The sequence below is a fragment of the Oncorhynchus mykiss genome, chromosome 15 (assembly GCF_013265735.2).
Source record: "Oncorhynchus mykiss isolate Arlee chromosome 15, USDA_OmykA_1.1, whole genome shotgun sequence".
Classification (NCBI taxonomy): Eukaryota; Metazoa; Chordata; class Actinopteri; order Salmoniformes; family Salmonidae; genus Oncorhynchus; species Oncorhynchus mykiss.
Window position 1 is genome coordinate 56,872,524 of NC_048579.1, and position 20,786 is coordinate 56,893,309.

General features: G+C 42.5%; 1 protein-coding gene across 4 annotated transcripts in view; it reads right to left on the bottom strand.

Annotated features, from left to right (window-relative positions):
• LOC110490371 (muskelin) overlaps positions 1-3,075 on the bottom strand; it is a 43,274-nt gene extending 40,199 nt beyond the window's left edge. For 3 of the 4 annotated variants that reach the window (XM_021563729.2, XM_021563727.2, XM_036944730.1), the window contains exon 1: positions 2,931-3,075. In XM_021563729.2, the coding sequence (XP_021419404.2) occupies positions 2,931-3,010 (80 nt within the window). In that variant the 5' untranslated portion in view covers positions 3,011-3,075. Of the gene's footprint in view, positions 1-880; positions 1,111-2,930 lie in introns of those variants that run through there. The other variant, XM_036944732.1, reaches the window with a different exon arrangement.
• Positions 3,076-20,786: the final 17,711 nt, after the last annotated feature.

The following is a 20,786-nucleotide window of genomic DNA, read 5'->3' on the forward strand; positions in this document are numbered from 1 at the left end:
TCATTATTCTGTCGTCTGGTTGCCAAAGCAAAAGCGTGAAAACAGTCTGGACAACAAAAGGTTGAGTATAGTTCAGTCAAATTCAGTAACATAGAGCACACTAGAGTACAGTGTAATGTAAGCTCTACTGTAATTTGATGTGTAAACTTGTGAAACATAGAAGTCTATGAGTCGATCAGATTTGATCCAGTTCAAACCAACCAAATTTCATAATGTTTGGGAGCAGAGCTCATTCGAATAGCCAGTGTGTAGAATAATACCTATATGTAATGAATGATACTGCATATTTCTACCTTCGTGTAGAATTACGCATTTCTATGTAGTACAGATCAGAGACCAATGATCAGGGTTCAGCGGTGTCCAGATTTCCATACCCTGCCTGTGCCATCCTGGGATATACGGTATTACTAGTAGTGCACAAGTAAATATATATATTTCTCCAAACAGAAATAAAAGCCCCAAAGAATGTACTTACCAGAATGCTATCAAAATGCTAACAAATACTACAGAATTCTCATAGCGGATGCTAGGTAAATGGTAATGAGCGCATGCGAATATGTATTACTTGGACAGACAACCCAGCTCATAAACTTATGCAAGTATCTCAAAACGCAGTTTGCAGCACGCACAACAAAACAAATATTAGGCAGAGGATTTTCTCTGCTGTGGTTACTAAGAAGCTTGATCTTGCAAGCTTAGTTAACATTAGCAAGTTAGCAACATTCACAGGTTACGTAGCAAAACCCAGCTGGAGAGAATTTGGCACATCTTAAATTGTTAATTGAATAGTTATAATATATATCTGGAAAACATTAGTAGTGGATTTCATACAAGTGTAACTTGATCACCACAACTAAGTTGCGCTGCAGGAGTGACTCACCTTACAAAGCTCCCATATTGCTCGTTGTGCTTCTTTATAAACAAACACACGTGACTGCCTCAAACCCCTGTTTTGCGAAACTAATACTGGTAAGCTTCATAATGAAAAATGATCTAACATGCAAAATGATGAACGAGATCTGCGTTATCTATTGCACAAGTTGACTAGAGGGTTATTTATATAGCCCTAATATTCAAAGCCCCAAAAACATAACTTACCAGAATGCTAACAAAATCAAAGAGAATGCTAACTATACTGAACAAAAATATAACACACAACATGTAAAGTGATCCCAGAATTGTTCCATACACACAAAAAGCTTCTCTCAAATTGTGCACACATTTGTTTACAACCCTGTTAGTGAACATTTCTCCTTTGCCAAGATAATCCATCCACCTCACAGGTGTGGCATATTAAGAAGCTGATTTAACAGCATGATCATTCCACAGGTGGCATGCTGATTGCAGGAAAGTCCACCAGAGCTGTTGACAGATAATTTAATGTTAATTTCTCTACCATAAGTCACCTCCAATGTCGTTTTAGAGAATTTGGTAATATGTCCAACCAGCCTCAAAAACGCAGGCCACGTGTAACCACGCCAGCCATGGATCTCCCCATCCGGCTTCTTCACCTGCGGGATTGTCTGAGACCAGCCACCCGGATAACTAACGAGTATTCCTGTCTGTAATAAAGCCCTTTTGTGGAGGGAAAACTTCCTGTATACAGCCATGTTAACGGCAATCACCGTGACATATGAAATACAAGTAAGTGTAATCAGTACATATAAAATGTACATGTTAAAATATTAAGTGATGTGCAGTCGTATTCAAGTCCTGATTGGTCAATAAGCTTATTTGACTTGTTAAATAACGAAATGGACTGACCTGAACAGCGTTCCTAATTTGCCCAGGAAATTGCCCGGCATTGGCCTGAGCAAGTTAGGCCTACTGATGACTGATCTAGTGGTCAGTTAGCCTAGTGGTTAGAGCATTGGACTAGTAACCGAAAGGTAGCAAGATCGAATCCCTGAGCTGACAAGGTAGTAAAAATGTGTTGTTCTGCCCCTGAACAAGGAACCCACCTTTCCTAGGCCATCATTGAAAATAAGAATTTGTTCTTAACTGACTTTCCTAGTTAAATAAAAGGTCAAATAAAAAAAAATGCAATCATGGGGTGGTATTGTGACAGAGGCAGTGATACTATTGTCTTCAAGGCTGCAATTACAAAGGCAGACCAATTCTGATATTTGTCTCACTAATGGGTCTTTCGACCAATCAGATCTGCTTTGAAAAATATCTGTGGGTAAGGACAGAAGATCCATTTGCGGGAGAAAAAAAAAATCTAAATTGGGCTGCCTGTATAAAAGCAGTAAACATTTTCAGCCAGTTGCAAGCTAATTAGTGCTGAAACTAGCAATTCCACTGTTTTTAAAAGAGCGGGATAATAGGGTCCATAAATAGCTGACTGTACAGGCATTTCCTATGGTGTCAAGTTACCCAGGCAATACCATAGAGACATACTAGCTCGTTACCTAACATTAACTGGTTATACCCTTTGGCCTTGCACGAACGGGTACAGAACAATCAGACTAAACATGCCTACAAAAAGTGTAGGAGAAAAAAATAGTTATCTGTATGATTAGTTAACTATTTAGCTTACTAGCTAATATAAAAAGTCATGAGTGGTTTTGGCTACTAACTTAGTGGTGGTGGCATGCTCGTCTAGTTTGCGAGCTCGCTAACTTAACTAGCTAGCTTTTTTGCCAACTCGTTAGTACATCTGTTAGATAATTACTAGTATCGGCTTTACAGTGCATGGAAAGACGTCACACAGTACAAAAATAATCAATTTAGCTGGCTATGCGTGCATTTTGTTTACTCGAGTAAATCTAACTAGCTAACGTTATCCCTGTTGCCTAACGGTGGAGTAGTTAGCTCGCAGTCAAGCTAGGCCGCGGAGACACGATTTCGATGCACTGTGGCAGTTAATGAGACCTGCAGCAACGAAAACAAATACATACATGTGGTCAACGTATGTGTGCATTACTCACTCTGGTAAATATGTGGAGGAATACGAGCTCCATTTAAAAACACTGAAGGAGAGGACTCTATTCTCTGGAACGACCGCCATCTTGTTGCAGAAAATGACAAGCAGCAAAGGCTCGAGTGACAGCTCTTAAAGAGACAATACACTTGAATTCGATTAATGCTTTTGGTTACATCGGTTAAGTTCAATAATAGAGAAAACTGTTCAAAAATATTTATGAGGACATGATATTGATTAGTGACCCTGAAAATGTGCATGGAACACTTGCACCAAGTTATTTCAACCATGCTGCTGCCATTAGTTATGCATTTGGCTTAGTGTGTGTGTGTGTGTGTGCTTGCCTGCGTTTGTGTGTGTGTGTGTTATCGCAATAGGTTTCTCCTGACACCTGTTGTATCTGCAGAAATAATATAGTTTATAAACTTTTAGAAACTATTCAGTATAGGCATGAGTATAGGCATGTCTCATAATTGTTGCACGTTGAGACAATGAATAGCATCAATATAATTTAGAATATGTTTGTAATACTGTATCTCTCAAAGATATGGAATCGGTATTACCTCACACAAGCAAGACTGATGTTTCCTTCTGTGTTTGGTTTTCCTTATTCATTTTTAACATAGGCCCATGAATTTGACTTCCCAACCTGTTTCCCACCAAACTCCCAATGATGAGGATATCACATGATAATAGAGTCACTGCTTCATTCTTATGTCATCTTCCCTGATGATCTCAGTTCCTGCCTGTATGTCACAGGGCACATTACTCCTCATCACCCTTTCCCGTCAGCATAAAAGCCCCCCCCCCCGCCCCCCCCCCCCCCCCCCCCACCTCTCTATCATTCTATCATTCTTTCTCTCTCGCTCTCTCTCTCTCTCTCTCTCTCTCTCTGTGACTGTCCAACCTATGGGGCAATGACTGTACTGATTCGATCTTGTTTTTGATTATTTGTGTTGGTTGTTTGACATTTTTCTGCACTGTTAGGAGCTAGTAACACAAGCATTTCGCTGCACCCGCTATAACATCTGTGTATGCGACCAATAAACTTGGATTCTATTTTTATTTGGTTTACTATTAGGCTATTATATAATTGCAATAACAATAATCTTATTATAAATAAAGCCTCATAATTGTGTATAAATTACTGATAACAATAACAGCCATGACTTTCTGCGCGTCAACCAGGCTTTGATCATCCCATTTTTCTAAAGGACCATCTCCGTGTCAAATGCACACCGGGGAATTATCTCCAAGTGGATTGCCAGGAAGCTTCTTGATGTAAGAAATGCACGAAAATGACATTTCTTCTAAGTGCACGAGCAGCACTTGGCACAGGAACCTCTTAATTTAGCTTAAATGGAGTGGAGAGGCACTTTTTATTCGTGACTTTTTTGGTCCAAAGCACAGCTGACAAGGGATTATTGAGTGACATTGAGAAATATAGGCTATATTAAATTATGACTCATTTTGTAAACTATTGTGTTTCATTTTTCAGGCACTCACTTAAGTATTCGAACTTCGGTAAAAATAAATATAGGCTACATGTTTATCATGATAAAACATATATTAACCTATAGGCCTATGGACCAAGAGGTCAGTAGACACTGCATTGGTCCTATAATAGCAATACATGCACCTGCTCATCTCATTCCTGAGTCATGGTCATGTCGATGTTATAGCCCACACATGAGCTCATTTATGCGGGAAATAACTCACTATGTGAATATTTTGGAGACGTATACTATTATGTAGGCTAGCTTATATTATATGGGCCAGAACTTGTTATACGATTAATGGCTCATTGCTGTTTACCGAGCGCAGTGGACTTCCCCCTGCCCATAGTGACTGCGCATGGACTGGATCACGTGGGAGGTCCCTTTAAGTTTCCATTGAGAGGCTTGGCCATGTCACATGATGGACATGATATAATGAAACAGCAGGAAAACAGAGTCGTAGTGTACCCTGAGCTGATAAAAAAATATACGCACTCATCTGCAATAGCACCCGCGCAATAGCCTCGGTGCAACTGGGGACCAAGTAGAGGACAGGGGCGGTCCAGAATACGTCCCCATCTGACGGGACATTCGCGATTGTACATGCAACTATTAAGCACTTTTTGAAGGGGAAGATCCCTTTTAAATACGTGTTTATTCCATCCATCTACCTGGGAGTGGAATCGGTGCGCATCTCAGGTGAGTGAACTTATTTATATAATGTCCCAGATGGTTGATACGCAGCTGGGTAGAGACACTGTTTCTCTATGCTCTGCTCTGCCCAGTTAATAATGGGAATTGATGGGAAATGATGTAAAATATATCACTAGCCACTTTAAATAATGCTACCTAATATAATGTTTACATACCCTACATTATTCATCTCATATGTATATACTGTACTCTATATCATCTACTGCATCTTTATGTAATACATGTATCACTAGCCACTTTAACTATGCCACTTTGTTTACATACTCATCTCATATGTATATACTGCACTCAATACCATCTACTGTATCTTGCCTATGCCACTCTGTACCATCACTCATTCATATATCTTTATGTACATATTCTTTATCCCCTTACACTTGTGTCTATAAGGTAGTAGTTTTGGAATTGTTAGCTAGATTACTTGTTGGTTATTACTGCATTGTCGGAACTAGAAGCACAAGCATTTCGCTACACTCACATTAACATCTGCTAACCATGTGTATGTGACAAATAAAATTTGATTTGATTTGATTTCTGCGCGTTACCGCAGTTGCTTTCCGCGCGTTATTTAGGCTTTCTGGTGTTGACACAGCGGAGGAATCGCATTGTGTTCTGTTTTCTGTAAGTGCGTGAAACTAAAATTCGCCCCTGCTCTTGTGGCTGAGCAGATTTTTAAAAATTTTCTGCCAGATGGGTTTTTTCTCTATAGCTTTGCCAATGTCCGCATTCCAGTTTGTGTTGCGCAGCTTGAAGTTGAAGTAAGCTCGACAACTGGGTCTTTGCTTTCTACACATTTGTTAGCCTATTGAATGTATGTTGTTTAAACAATAATGCCTATAAGTCGTCCACCTCACCCATATTTTGAAGGATGACACCGAAACAACACATAGACAGCTGTCCGGTCCAAGGCTAGAAAATACAAGCAATAAAATGTTTTGTTTAAACTAAAATTGAAGTCGCTACTATAGTCTGATTTTGCGTTGTCAAGACAGGTTATTTGGAGCTTGCGCTGATAGCGGAGAGGGCGGCATTTTCATAATTTGTGATGTTCAGATCTCTCCAATCGTCATCATTACGCAACATAAACAGAACATAACTACTCATCTTTATGAATTATAGCCTATTGTGATGTAACATATTGGGTAGCAAAATCATTCATAACCTGGTTAAAATGTATTTCTGTGAAATAATTGTAAAGTGATAGAATTAACCAAATACTAGGCTACAGCATTGTGATTGGGGTAGCCTTTATATGTCCGATACATGGATACATTTCTACTGTCAAATCGGAAACTGCGTAGCTGTAGGAACGGTCCGCCTTTGATTACATCCTATACCCCCCTGTTAGCCTACAGGTGGGGCCAAATCCTTTACCAACATGTTCTACGGTCCCTCTGTCGGACCAGAACGGGATGTTAGGGAAATGTGGCAATAACATGCGACGTCACTGCCTTGTACAGTAAGTATGTCGTAGTAGTGTCAGGGACAAATGCGCTTTCAAAACTGGTAGGAACTCGCAAATCTCTAAAGTTCATGATAACTGGGATTCGAAGAAAAAAAACGAACTCTGGCAGAAAGAAATCGTTTTGAAAGTTCATCCAACTCGGAATTCCATATTCCTAGACCTCCGACTTTCCGACCTGAATATTCTTTATTTTATTTAACTTTTATTTAACCAGGCAAGTCAGTTAAGAAAAAAAAAATATTTGCAATTTTTATTTATATGTATTTATTTCACCTTATTTCACCTTTATTTAAGCAAGTTGAGAACAAGTTCTCATTTACAACTGCGATCTGGCCAAGAAAAAGCAAAGCAGTTCGACACATATAACAACACAGCACATGGAGTAAAACAAACATACAGTCAATAATACAGTAGAAAAATAAGTCTATATACAATATGAGCAAATGAGGTGAGATAAGGGAGGTAAAGGCAATAAATAGGCCATGGTGGCGAAGTAAATACAATGTAGCAATTAAAACACTGGAATGGTAGATTTGACAGTAGATGAGTGTGCAAAGTAGAAATACTGGGGAGCAAAGGAACAAAATAAATAAATACAGTAGGGGAAGAGGTAGTTGTTTGGGCTATTTATAGATGGATATGTGCAGTGATCTGTGAGCTGCTCTGACAGCTGGTGCTTAAAGCTAGTGAGGGAGGTAAGTGTTTCCAGTTTCAGAGATTTTTGTAGTTTGTTCCAGTCATTGGCAGCAGAGAACTGGAAGGAGAGGCGGCGAGCAGAGATAAGGCAGGACTTTACCTAGCAGGGTCTTGTAGATGACCTGGAGCCAGTGGGTTTGGCGACGAGTATGAAGCGAGGGCCAGCCAACGAGAGCGTACAGGTCGCAGTGGTGGGTAGTATATGGGGCTTTGGTGACAAAACGGATGGCACTGTGATAGACTGCATCCAATTTGTTGAGTAGGGTGTTGGAGGCTATTCTGTAAATGACATCACCAAAGTCGAGGATCGGTAAGATGGTCAGTTTTACGAGGGTATGTTTGGCAGCATGAGTGAAGGATGCTTTGTTGCAAAATAGGAAGCCATTTCTAGATTTAATTTTGGATTGGAGATGTTTAATGTGAGTCTGGAAGGAGAGTTTATAGTCTAGCCAGACACCTAGGTATTTGTAGTTGTCCACATATTCTAAATCAGAACCGTCCAGAGTAGTGATGCTGGACGGGCGGGCAGGTGCAGGCAGCGATCGGTTGAAGAACATGCATTGAAGCTTGTCTAGAGGGTTGTTAACACAGTGTCCAAAAAAGGCCAGATGTATACAGAATGGTGTCGTCTGCTTAGAGGTGGATCAGAGACTCACCAGCAGCAAGAGCGACATCATTGATACATTCAGAGAAGAGAGTCGACCCAAGAATTGAACCCTGTGGCACCCCCATAGAGACTGCCAGAGGCCCGGACAACAGGCCCTCAGATTTGACACACTGAACTCTGTCGGAGAAGTAGTTGGTGAACCAGGCGAGGCAATCATTTGAGAAACCAAGGCTGTTGAGTCTGCCGATGACAATGACAGCCTGCCAAAAGGCCTCCTGTGGTGATGGGGGCTGGGATTAAAATAAAATGTTATATATATAGATGACAAAACACACATCACGATGAGAGACAACACAGCACTACATAAAGAGAGACATAAGACAACAACTTATCAAGGCAGCAACACATGACAACACAACATGACAACAACGTGGTACACAACATGGTAGCAGCACAAAACATGGTACAAACATTATTGGGCACAGACAACAGCACAAAGGGAAAGAAAGTAGAGACAACAATACATCACACAAAGCAGCCACAACTGTCAGTAAGAGTGTCCATGATTGAGTCTTTGAATAAAGAGATTGAGATAAAACTGTCCAGTTTGACTGTTTGTTGTGGCTCGTTCCAGTCGCTAGCTGCAGCGAACTGAAAAGACGATCAACCCAGGGATGCGTGTGCTCTGGGGACCTTTAACAGAATGTGACTGGAAGAATGGGTGTTGTATGTGGAGGATGAGGGCTGCACTAGATATCTCAAATAGGGAGGAGTGAGGCCTAAGAGGATTTTATAAATAAGCATCAACCAGTGGGTCTTGTGACACGTATACAGAGATGACCAGTTTACAGAGGAGTATAGAGTACAGTGATTGGTCCTATAAGGAGCATTGGGGGCAAATCTGATGTCCGAATAGTAAAGAACATCTAGCCGCGCGAGAGCGCCCTTACCTAACAATCTATTAATTATGTCTCCGTAATCTAGCATGGGTAGGATGGTCACTTGAATCAGGGTTAGTTTGGAAGCTGGGGTGAAAGAGGAGTGATTACGATAGAGGAAACCAAGTCTAGATTTAACTTTAGCCTGCAGCTTTGATATGTGATGAGAGAAGGACAGTGTACCATCTAGCCATACTCCCAAGTACGGCTAAAAGATGGCGCCAAAGAACATGGCTGACGTTTAACATTCTCCAAAACAATTGTGCTATTTTGTTAGTTTTTTTGTGTTTTGTGTAACTTTAAAAAAAAATACGTATTTTGTACATAATGTTGCTGCTAGCGTCTTTTATGGCCGAAAATAACTTCTGGACATCAGAACAGTGATTACTTCCTTTAACAAGTCCAACAAAAAGAACATACTGCTTTCACTGGAACGGGCCCAGATCCCCGTAATTTGCTTGAAGAACAGACGCAGGTGAGCGAGTAAGCTCCCACTGACATCCGTTCTTCTTGCTATGTTCAATCATTGGAAAATAAAATTGATGACCTACGATTAAAATTATCCTACCAATGGGACATTAACAACAGTGATATATCATGTTTCACTAAAGAGCTGGCAGGATTTTCCATGCACCGGCAGAACAGAGACTCTACCTCTGGTAACACCAGAGGTGGGTTGTGTGTTTGTTTGTCAATAACAGCTGGTGCGCGATGTCTAATATTGAAGAAATCTCGAGGTATTGCTCGCCTGAGGAAGAGTACCTTTATGACAAGCTGAAGACCACACTATCTAACAAGAGAGTTCTCATCTATATTATTCATAGCTATCTATTTACCACCACAGAACGAAAGTGGCACTAAGACTGCTCTCAACCAACTCTATAAGGCCATAAGCAAAGAAGAAAATGCTCACCCAGAAGCAGCGCTCCTAGTGGCCAGGGACTTTAATACAGGCCAATTTAAATCAGTTTTACCAAATTTCTACCAGCATGTTACATGTGCAACCAGAGGGGGGAAAAAATCCTAGACCACCTTTACTCCATACACTGAGATGCATACAAAGCTCTCCCTCGCCCTAAATTTGGCAAATCTGACCGTAATTCTATCCTCATGATTCCTGAAAAACTAAAGCAGGGAGTACCAGTGACTTGCTCAATACGGAAGTGGTCAGATGACGCGGATGCTACGCTACAGTACTGTTTTGCTAGCACATACTGGAATATGTTCCGGGATTCATCCAATGACATTGAGGAGTACACCACCTCAGTCATCGGCTTCATCAATAAGTGCATCGACGACATCGTCCCCACAGTGACCGTACGTACATATTCCAACCAGAAGCCATGGATTACAGGCAACATCCGCTTCGAGCTAAAGAATAGAGCTTCCGCTTTCAAGGAGCTAGAAACTAATCCGGACACTTATAAGAAATCCCGCTATGCCCTCAGATGAACCATCAAACAAGCAAAGCGTCAATACAGGATTAAGATTGAATCCTACTACACCAGCTCTGACGCTCGTCGGATGTGTCAGGACTTGAAAACTATTATGGACTACAAAGGGAAACCCAGACACGAGCTGTCCAGTGACGTGAGCCTACCAGACAAGCAAAATGTATTTTATGCTCGTTTTGAGGCAAGCAACACTGAGCATGCATGGGGCGGCAGGTAGCCTAGTGGTTAGTGCATTGGATTAGTAACCGAAAGGTTGCAATATCGAATCCCCGAGCTGACAAGGTAAAAATCTGTCGTTCTGCCCCTGAACAAGGCAGTTAACCCATTGTTCCTAGGCTGTCATTGAAAATAAGAATTTGTTCTTAACTGACTTGCCTAGTTTAATAAAGGTTAAAAAAAAATGCACGAGAGCACCAGCTGTTTTGGATGACTGATAACGCTCTCGGTAGCCGATGTGAACAAAACCTTTAAACAGGTCAACATTCACATAACCGCTGGGCCAGGCGAATTACCAGGATGTGTACTCAAAGCATGCGCGGACCAAGTGTCTTCACTGACATTTCCAACCTCTCCCTGACCGAGTCTGTAATACCTATATGTTTCAAGCAGACCACCATAGTCCCTGTGCCAAAGGAAGTGAAGGTAACCTGCCTAAATGATTACCGCCCCAAATCACTCAGGTCGGTAGCCCTGAAGTGCTTTGAAAGGCTGGTCATGGCGCACATCAACAGCATCCTCCCGGACAACCTAGACCCACTCCAATTCGCATACCGCCCCAACAGATCCATAGATAACGCAATCTCTATTGCACTCAACACTGCCCTTTCCCACCTGGACAAAAGGAACACCTACAGTGCCTTGCGAAAGTATTCGGCCCCCTTGAACTTTGCGACCTTTTGCCACATTTCAGGCTTCAAACATAAAGATATAAAACTGTATTTTTTTGTGAAGAATCAACAACAAGTGGGACACAATCATGAAGTGGAACGACATTTATTGGATATTTCAAACTTTTTTAACAAATCAAAAACTGAAAAATTGGGCGTGCAAAATTATTCAGCCCCTTTACTTTCAGTGCAGCAAACTCTCTCCAGAAGTTCAGTGAGGATCTCTGAATGATCCAATGTTGACCTAAATGACTAATGATGATAAATACAATCCACCTGTGTGTAATCAAGTCTCCGTATAAATGCACCTGCACTGTGATAGTCTCAGAGGTCCGTTAAAAGCGCAGAGAGCATCATGAAGAACAAGGAACACACCAGGCAGGTCCGAGATACTGTTGTGAAGAAGTTTAAAGCCGGATTTGGATACAAAAAGATTTCCCAAGCTTTAAACATCCCAAGGAGCACTGTGCAAGCGATAATATTGAAATGGAAGGAGTATCAGACCACTGCAAATCTACCAAGACCTGGCCGTCCCTCTAAACTTTCAGCTCATACAAGGAGAAGACTGATCAGAGATGCAGCCAAGAGGCCCATGATCACTCTGGATGAACTGCAGAGATCTACAGCTGAGGTGGGAGACTCTGTCCATAGGACAACAATCAGTCGTATATTGCGCAAATCTGGCCTTTATGGAAGAGTGGCAAGAAGAAAGCCATTTCTTAAAGATATCCATAAAAAGTGTTGTTTAAAGTTTGCCACAAGCCACCTGGGAGACACACCAAACATGTGGAAGAAGGTGCTCTGGTCAGATGAAACCAAAATGGAACTTTTTGGAAACAATGCAAAACGTTATGTTTGGCGTAAAAGCAACACAGCTCATCACCTTGAACACACCATCCCCACTGTCAAACATGGTGGTGGCAGCATCATGGTTTGGGCCTGCTTTTCTTCAGCAGGGACAGGGAAGATGGTTAAAATTGATGGGAAGATGGATGGAGCCAAATACAGGACCATTCTGGAAGAAAACCTGATGGAGTCTGCAAAAGACCTGAGACTGGGACGGAGATTTGTCTTCCAACAAGACAATGATCCAAAACATAAAGCAAAATCTACAATGGAATGGTTCAAAAATAAACATATCCAGGTGTTAGAATGGCCAAGTCAAAGTCCAGACCTGAATCCAATCGAGAATCTGTGGAAAGAACTGAAAACTGCTGTTCACAAATGCTCTCCATCCAACCTCACTGAGCTCGAGCTGTTTTGCAAGGAGGAATGGGAAAAACATTTCAGTCTCTCGATGTGCAAAACTGATAGAGACATACCCCAAGCGACTTACAGCTGTAATCGCAGCAAAAGGTGGCGCTACAAAGTATTAACTTAAGGGGGTTGAATAATTTTGCACGGCCAATCTTTCAGTTTTTGATTTGTTAAAAAAGTTTGAAATATCCAATAAATGTCGTTCCACTTCATGATTGTTTCCCACTTGTTGTTGATTCTTCACAAAAAAATACAGTTTTATATCTTTATGTTTGAAGCCTGAAATGTGGCAAAAGGTCGCAAAGTTCAAGGGGGCAGAATACTTTCGCAAGGCACTGTATGTGAGAATGCTGTTCATTGACTACAGTTCAGCGTTCAACACCATAATGCCCACAAAGCTCATCACTAAGCTAAGGACTCAGGGACTACAAACCTCCCCCTGCAACTGCATCCTGGACTTCCTGACGGACCGCCCCCAGGTGGTAAGAGTAGGCAACAACACGTCTGCCACGCTGATATTCAACAATGGGGTCCCTCAGGGGTGTGTACTTAGTCCCCTGCTGTTCTCCCACGACTGCGTGGCCAAACACAACTCCAACACCATCATTAAGTTTGCTGATGACACAAGTGGTAGGCCTGATCACCGACAACGATGAGATGGCCTATAGGGAGGAGGTCAGAGAACTGGCAGTGTGGTGTCAGGACAACAACCTCTCCCTCAATGTGATCAAGACAAAAGAGCTGATCGTGGACTACAGGAAAAAGGCCGTCCAAACAGGCCCCCATTAACATTGACGTGGCTGTAGTGGAGAGGGTCGAGAGTTTCAAGTTCCTTGGTGTCCACATCACCAACGAACTATCATGGTCCAAACATACCAATACAGTCGTGAAGAGGGCACGACAAAACCTTTTCCCCCTCAGGAGACTGAAAAGATTTGGCATGGGTCCCCAGATCCTCAAAAGGTTCTACAGCTGCACCATCGAGAGCATCCTCACCGGTTGCATCACTGCCTGGTATGGCAACTGCTTGGCATCTGACGGTAAGGCGCTACAGAGGGTAGTACGTACGGCCCAGTACATCACTGGAGCCAAACTTCCTGCCATCCAGGACCTATATAATAGGCGGTGTCAGAGGAAACTCCAGTCACCCAAGTTATAGACTGTTTTCTCTGCTACTTCACGGCAAGCGGTACCGTAGCGCCAAGACTAGGACCAAAAGGCTCCCCAACAGCTTCTACCCCCAAGCCATAAGACTGCTGAACAATTAATAAAATCACCATCGGACTATTAACATTGACCCCCGCCCCCCTTCCCTCCCTTTTGTACACTGCTGCTAATCGTTGTTCATTATCTATGAATAGTCACTTCACCCTACCTACATGTACAAATTACCTCAACTCACACCCCTGCACACTGACTCGGTACCGGTGACCCCTGCATATAGCCTCGTTATTGTTATTCTTATTGTGTTACTTTTTATTCTTATTTTTTACTTCAGTCTATTTGGTAAATATTTTCTTAACTCTTCTTGAACTGCACTGTTGGTTAAGGGCTTGTAAGTAAGCATTTCACGGTAAGGTCAACACTTGTTCTATACGGTGCATGTGACAAAGTTTGATTTGATAAGGTGACTACCTCAAGCTCTAAACTCTCAGAGGTAGTAATCACACCTGCGGGGAGAGGGGCATTCTTCTTACCAAACCACATGACCTTTGTTTTGGAGGTGTTCAGAACAAGGTTTTTGGTAGAGAAAGGTTGTTGGACACTAAGAAAGCTTTGTTGTAGAGCATTTAACACAATATCCGGGGAGCCTGCTGAGAATAAAACTATCATCTCCATATAAATGGATGAGAGAGCTTCCTACTGCCTGAGATATGTTGTTGATGTAAACTGAGAAGAGTGTGGAGCCTAGGATTGAGCTTTGGGGTACTTTGGGGTGTGCTCCCTCTCCGGCCTCTAGGTCACCAGGCTGCTCGTTATGGCACACATCGTTACGCGCATTATGACACTCACCTTGACTCATCACCTCCTTGATTACCTGCCCTATATATGTCACTCCCTTTGGATCCTTCCCCAAGTGTCATTGTCTCTGTTTCTTGTCTGTTTATTGTTCGTGTTACTTGTTTTGTTAATTTGTTTATTAAAAAAAACACTCCCTGAACTTGCTTCCCGACTTTCAGCGCACATCGTTACAGAATAATGCCTCACCAAAGGCCATTCTGAAGTGATATCGGGTCCGGGTGTCAAAACCGGAGCAACCCGGGTTTCCATACCTCAGCGGGTTCGATATGTTCCCGTGCCTCGACCGAGGCAACCGGGGAGGTCTCAGCCGGCTCATTTTCTCCTTTTAATGTGTTTCCTTTAATCTTGTGTTGGCCCTGCATTTAATTAATTCTGAGGGATTTTATTTTTGCTCCTCATGTCATTTTTCAACAAAGCGCCACATTGGCCTAAATTCTGGACCACAGCTCAATCTGATAATGAATAATCTAGCTATTGAGCAAGTTGAAGAGACTAAATTACTTGGTGTCACCTTGGATAGTAAACTGTCATGGTCAAAACGTATTGGCTCAATTGTTGTGAAGATGGGGAGCGGTCTGTAATTGATGAAGAGATGCTCTGCTTTTTGACACCACACTCCACAAAGCAAGTCCTGCAGGCTCTAGTTTTTATCTTATCTTGATTATTGCACAGTCATATGGTCAGTTGCGGCAAAGAAGGACCTAGAAAAACTGCAGCTGTCCCAGAACAGAGCAGCACGTCTTGCTCTTCACTGTAATCAGAGGGCTAATATCAATACTATGCATGCCAGTCTTTCTTGGCTAAAAGTATACTGACTGCATCACTTCCTGTTTTTATAAGAAACGTGTTCAAAATTCCAAATTGTTTGCATAGTCAACATACACATAGAACTGACACACACACTTACCGTACCAGACATGCAACCAGGGGTCTTTTCACAGTCCCCAAATTCAAAAAAACGTACAGTATTATAAAGAGCCTTGATTCCATGGAACTCCCATCTCAGATTGCTCCAGTGAACAGCAAACCTGGTCTAAAAAAAACGAATAAAGCAACACGCCTCTCCCCTATTTGACCTAGATATTTTATGAGTCTGTACTGTATTGTACTGTACTGTACTGTACCGTTCCAGCCATTATTATGAGCCGTCCTCCCCTCAGCTGCCTCCATGGATGTACTGAAATGTAGGTTATGTGGGATGTGTAAAATGTATGTAGTTCTGTTCTTGTCTATTAATATTCTGTATTATGTCAGGTTTCATGTTTTATGTGGACCCCAGGAAGAGTACTTGCTACTATCAAAACAGCTAATGGGGATCCTAATATAAAACCCCAAATAAACAGTGGTCAACAACAATCAGAAGAAATGTGAATGAAGTATGTTTGAGTTTGAGCAGGATTGACATTCCAAAGCATTGAGTGAGATTGAGTGTGGGGATATTCTAACACCGATTTCACAGGAGAGGTTCAGGGATATAAGCAGTTGTTTCCTCTGGAGGGTGCATGACTTAGCTAAACTACGCGCTGCACTACACTACAGAGGAAGCAGCGAGATTAGTGACATGTTTAAAATGGCTAGAGTGTCACTCAAGTACTGTCACCCAAGTGTTTGTGTGTGTGTGTGTCTGGTGTACGTCCATGCTGAAACCGACATCGCAGTCTGCGTCACAGGCCATGTATGAAGTCCAGTGTTGACAGTCTCCCTGTTACTGTCCAAATGGGTCTGTTCTTGTCCATTACAACAGACGATTTCATTGAATGATATGTTGTTGTGTTTGTCTTTTAAAGCCACAGCTGTATTTAAAGTTGAAGCACGCAGACAGCTCCTGCGTCTTGGTAATTTGCAGCAGACTGCAATTTAATTCCTTTCCTCTTTCCCCTCCCTCTCTTCCTCCCTCTCCATACGCCATCACTGCTGGTGAGTCAACAGTAGCATGTTACTTGAAAACACTTGGATTGCAGACTGATTTGAGTACAGAGATCACTGAGGTTGGTGGTTTCGCTGTGTGTGGGATGTATTGAATTATTGCATTTCCTCAGGCAGGTGTGTTGTAGTCAGAGTGTTTGTGTGTGTTTCTAGTTATACATATCTCTCTGTTTGTATCTGTGTGCCTGTGAGTGGGAGACAGATGGTTTTTAAACCAGCTGTTAAAGTTTTATTTCCGCTTGGTGCTTGTGGTTGTGATTAACAACTCCCTTGTGACTTGTGTGTGCGACTGTGTGTGTGTGTGTGTGTGTGTGTGTGTGTGTGTGTGTGTGCACTCATGCAAATGAGCATGGATGGACTAGGAGAGGAAGTGATGCAGGAAGCAGCAGAAGAACGAGCTGCAGACATTAGGATACACTGCTGCAGAGAAACGGAGGGAGAAAGAGGGAGACAGGTGGAGAGAGAAACTAGCTGTACGTGCAGCACTGCTGAAATGCTCCATCATTTGCTCACAAGAAACAGACGAAGACAAGTTTAGTGTCTGTTTGAGTGCGTGTCTGTTTGAGTGTGTGACTGTGCATGTGTGTATGTGTTTGATAACAAGATGTTAACGTGGCATGGCATTTGTTTCACCAGAGCCCTCCCGGTTTCTGCTCTCAGCAAACTCTACTGTTGCCAGAGCTATAACAGCTCTAACACAGTTCTAAGTCTCTCTTGAACACTGATCTAGACTGTTCTAGAATGGAAGGGTTTTAGCCCTGAGGTGAGCAGCAGGCTCTAGTCTTGAGCAGGTTGATTCCAGAGCCGAGCAGTCTGGTGGATAGGTATGCATTGTCAGTGTGTCTGGGCTGGCAGAGTTGGCACAGGGGTGGCCTGGGGAGGGTGTGAAATGAAACCTCAGTAGGGTACTGGCAAACAAGGGGAAAACTCCTGCCCACACCTTTATTTTATGAAAATTAGACGTCTACAAATTGCCTTTATAGATCTCCCTTCCTTTACATTCCATATCAGTTATTTATCATTCTGACAATAACTGCAGTTGCATTAGGGTCTTTGTCAGCGGGTAAATGTTATGTGAAAATTATAAAACAACTCTGGCAAGGCTGTCTGAATGTGTGGGCTCGCCAATTAAGCATACTGGAATTTGGATGAGAGAGGGAGGGAGAGGGAGAAAGAGACCGAGAGATGAATAAAGAGAGGTGAAAGAAAGAGCGAGCGAATGAGTGAGAGGGTTGGTTGTCAAGCTGACCGGCAGAGGGGTGGTTTGGGTAGCGACTGAGATGCATTTTCACACAGCAATCACATGAGCTGTACTTGGCAGACACTATTTGCTTTGATTCTGTCCGGGAGAACAAGACGTTCTCATTCCGGAACCCATCCCGGATCCTGGCCTGCCATGAGGAAGTGGAGCAGTCGTCAAAAGAGAGAGCCAGAGAAAGCATGGAGCCTCATTCAACCCAGAATGCGAGTTAGAGGGGAAGTGCAGAATGCTACGGCTAGCTAAGTAGGCCACAGGCACAGCGACTGTCACATGAACGCTGCTGCAGCGTTAGCCATTCTCTAGTGTATGTGTTACCACAGAGTGGAAGAGAATGTGTCATCATTTACTGTACATTAGACCTAATGGGGTTGGCTATATATGGAAAAGCAGGGCAGTGACTAGCTACGTCAGAGCTTCCAATATCCTGTGAAAGACAAATATCGACAGTCAAACTTTGGTTATTTGATTTTTAAAAAGCAAAGGAAAATTCAGATGTTTCCTTGACGACCCCCCCATGACCACATGACCATTGGATCTCAATAACCACTACACAGAAGTGGACGTACTATTGTTTCCTTAAAGAGGAAATCCACAGTAGGGGAAACGGTGCCGCCACCCACGGCTTTTTGTTTTTTTTTTGTTGTCAAAGCAGAGCTGGGAAGCATCATGGTAAAAGGATTGCAGTTTTAAACACAGGTTGATGATCTCTCTAACTCACCTAGTTAAAATACAGAAAAATCCCTGAGAAGAAATCAAATGTTAAGGGATTGTGTCCAGTCAGAGAGGAAGAGGCTCCGTTCCCATCAAAATCTGTCTACGTGAGAATACAGCAATAAGCAGACCAAGTGGGGATTTCTTGTATAGAGGTCTATGAGAGAGGGTTGGATTTGGTCAATAAAATGTTGTATTGTTAATTTGCTAAGTGAGACTTATTTAATCCAATAAAAGTTTTTGTAATGTTAAGGTTGTTCCGAATGTATTGATATACAGTGAGTGTACAAAACACTAATATTGAGTTGCACCCCCTTTTGCCCTCACAATTTGTCGGGGCATGGACTCTACAAGGTATCGAAAGCGTTCCACAGGGATGCTGGCCCATGTTGACTCCCATGCTTCCCAAAGTTGTGTCAAGTTGGCTGGATGTCCTTTGGGTGGTGGACCATTCTTGATACACACAGGAAACTGATGAGCGTGAAAAACCCAGCAGCGTTGCAGTTCTTGACACACTCAAACTGGTGCACCTGGAACCTACAACCATACCCTGTTCAAAGGCACTTAAATATTTTGTCTTGTCAATTAACCCTCTGAATGGCACATATTCCATGTCTCAATTGTCTCAAGGCTTAAAAATCTTTCTTTGACCTGTCTCCTCCCCTTTGTCTACATTGATTTGAAGTGACATCAGTAAGGGATCATAGCTTTCACCTGGTCAGTCTATGTCATTGAAAAAGCGGGTTTTACTGATGTTTTGTACACTCAAATATTTGATATTGGAGTTGTCTTTTGTTCACACGAGTGTCTGGCCAAACAATGTGCTAGAATGTTCCCACCTGATCTCACCTCCTCCCACCTACCTTTCTGACAACGACTTACATTGTTAGGGGAGAGACAAGACCATTTTGACATTATATAGATTATCTCTGGTCCAGTTGTTATCTGAAGTCACAGGAAATGAGGTCATCACTTCACTCTAGCCTGGTGGTGAAATTGTGCTCCCTGCTCTAATTTTCAGCTATCCCTCACCACCCTGACACTCTCTCACCCATCAACAAGTCACACCACTACTGTAAGGAAGATAGCACTATCCCTCTCTTCTGTGAGGATTTAACATCCAGAGGTAGAGAGAAAGAGAGAGAGAGAGACACACACACACACACACACACACACACACACACACACACAGAGGGAGAGCGAGGGAACAGGAAAGAGACAGAGCACAACCAAATAAAGCAACAAATTGATGGAAGCCCATTTTGGGGCCCCTGCTGTCAACAGACAGGGCTTGTATTTGCATTTATTCCCTGTTCTGTCTCTGTGAGCACCCGTCTCTTGAGTGCTACTGCTGCTGCTGGTAGATTGACCCCCAGGCTGTCATCTGTCTTTGTCTGACTGGAGGAGGCCTCTCTCTCTCTCTTTCTGATTCTCTCTCTCTGATTCTCTCTCTCTCTGATTCGCTCGCTCTCACTCTCGTTCTCTCTCCACGGAGCTGTGTCGTCTCCCAGTGACTACATGAAACGTGATGACTGTGGAGGACTTTGGTTCTCAGTATGAGATGGAAACAGGGTTACATGGGGATAGAAACTGGTACACTGAGGATTAGGATTCCCAGGAATATGTATTAAACTCTTGTTCTGGACTAATTGATGGTGATAGTTGGTCTCTCACACACACACAAACACACTCACACATTTCCTCAAACCCAGGATCATTACATCCGTCCCACCCATTTCCAGGCGTAACTGGCCTAGATTGGTGAGTGACTGGCCTAGATTGATGAAAATGGACCTGGAACACTTACCGTTTTAAGACTTTCCTCTGCTTCTACCCAAGCAAGGTTTTCCAAAAAGTTCCACTGAGTCTAACCATAAGTGCTATGTGCAAGTCTATGAAATTATATTTGGCTTAGCTTTACAAGGTTGTTTGATGTTTTGTGCCAAATATATAATGTGGGTGTAACGGCCGTCGTTGGTGGAAGAAGAGGAGGACCAAGGTGCAGCGTGATATGTGTCCATATTTATTAAATGAACACAGAAATAACAAAACTAACAAAGAGAACACCCGAAAACAGTACTGGCTGGTGCAGACACAAAACAGAAAATAATCACCCACAAAACACAGGTGAAAAAAGGCTACCTAAGTATGATTCTCAATCAGAGACAACTAACGACACCTGCCTCTGATTGAGAACCATACCAGGCCAAACGCAAAACACAACATAGAAAAACGAACATAGACAACCCACCCAACTCACGCCTTGACCATACTAAAACAAAGACATAATAAAAGAACTAAGGTCAGAACGTGACAGTGGGATACAGGATCACTTTTGTGCATATGCAGTACCAGTCAAAAGTTTGGACACCTACTCATTCCAGTATTTTACTTTATTTGTACTATTTTCTACATTGTAGAATAATAGT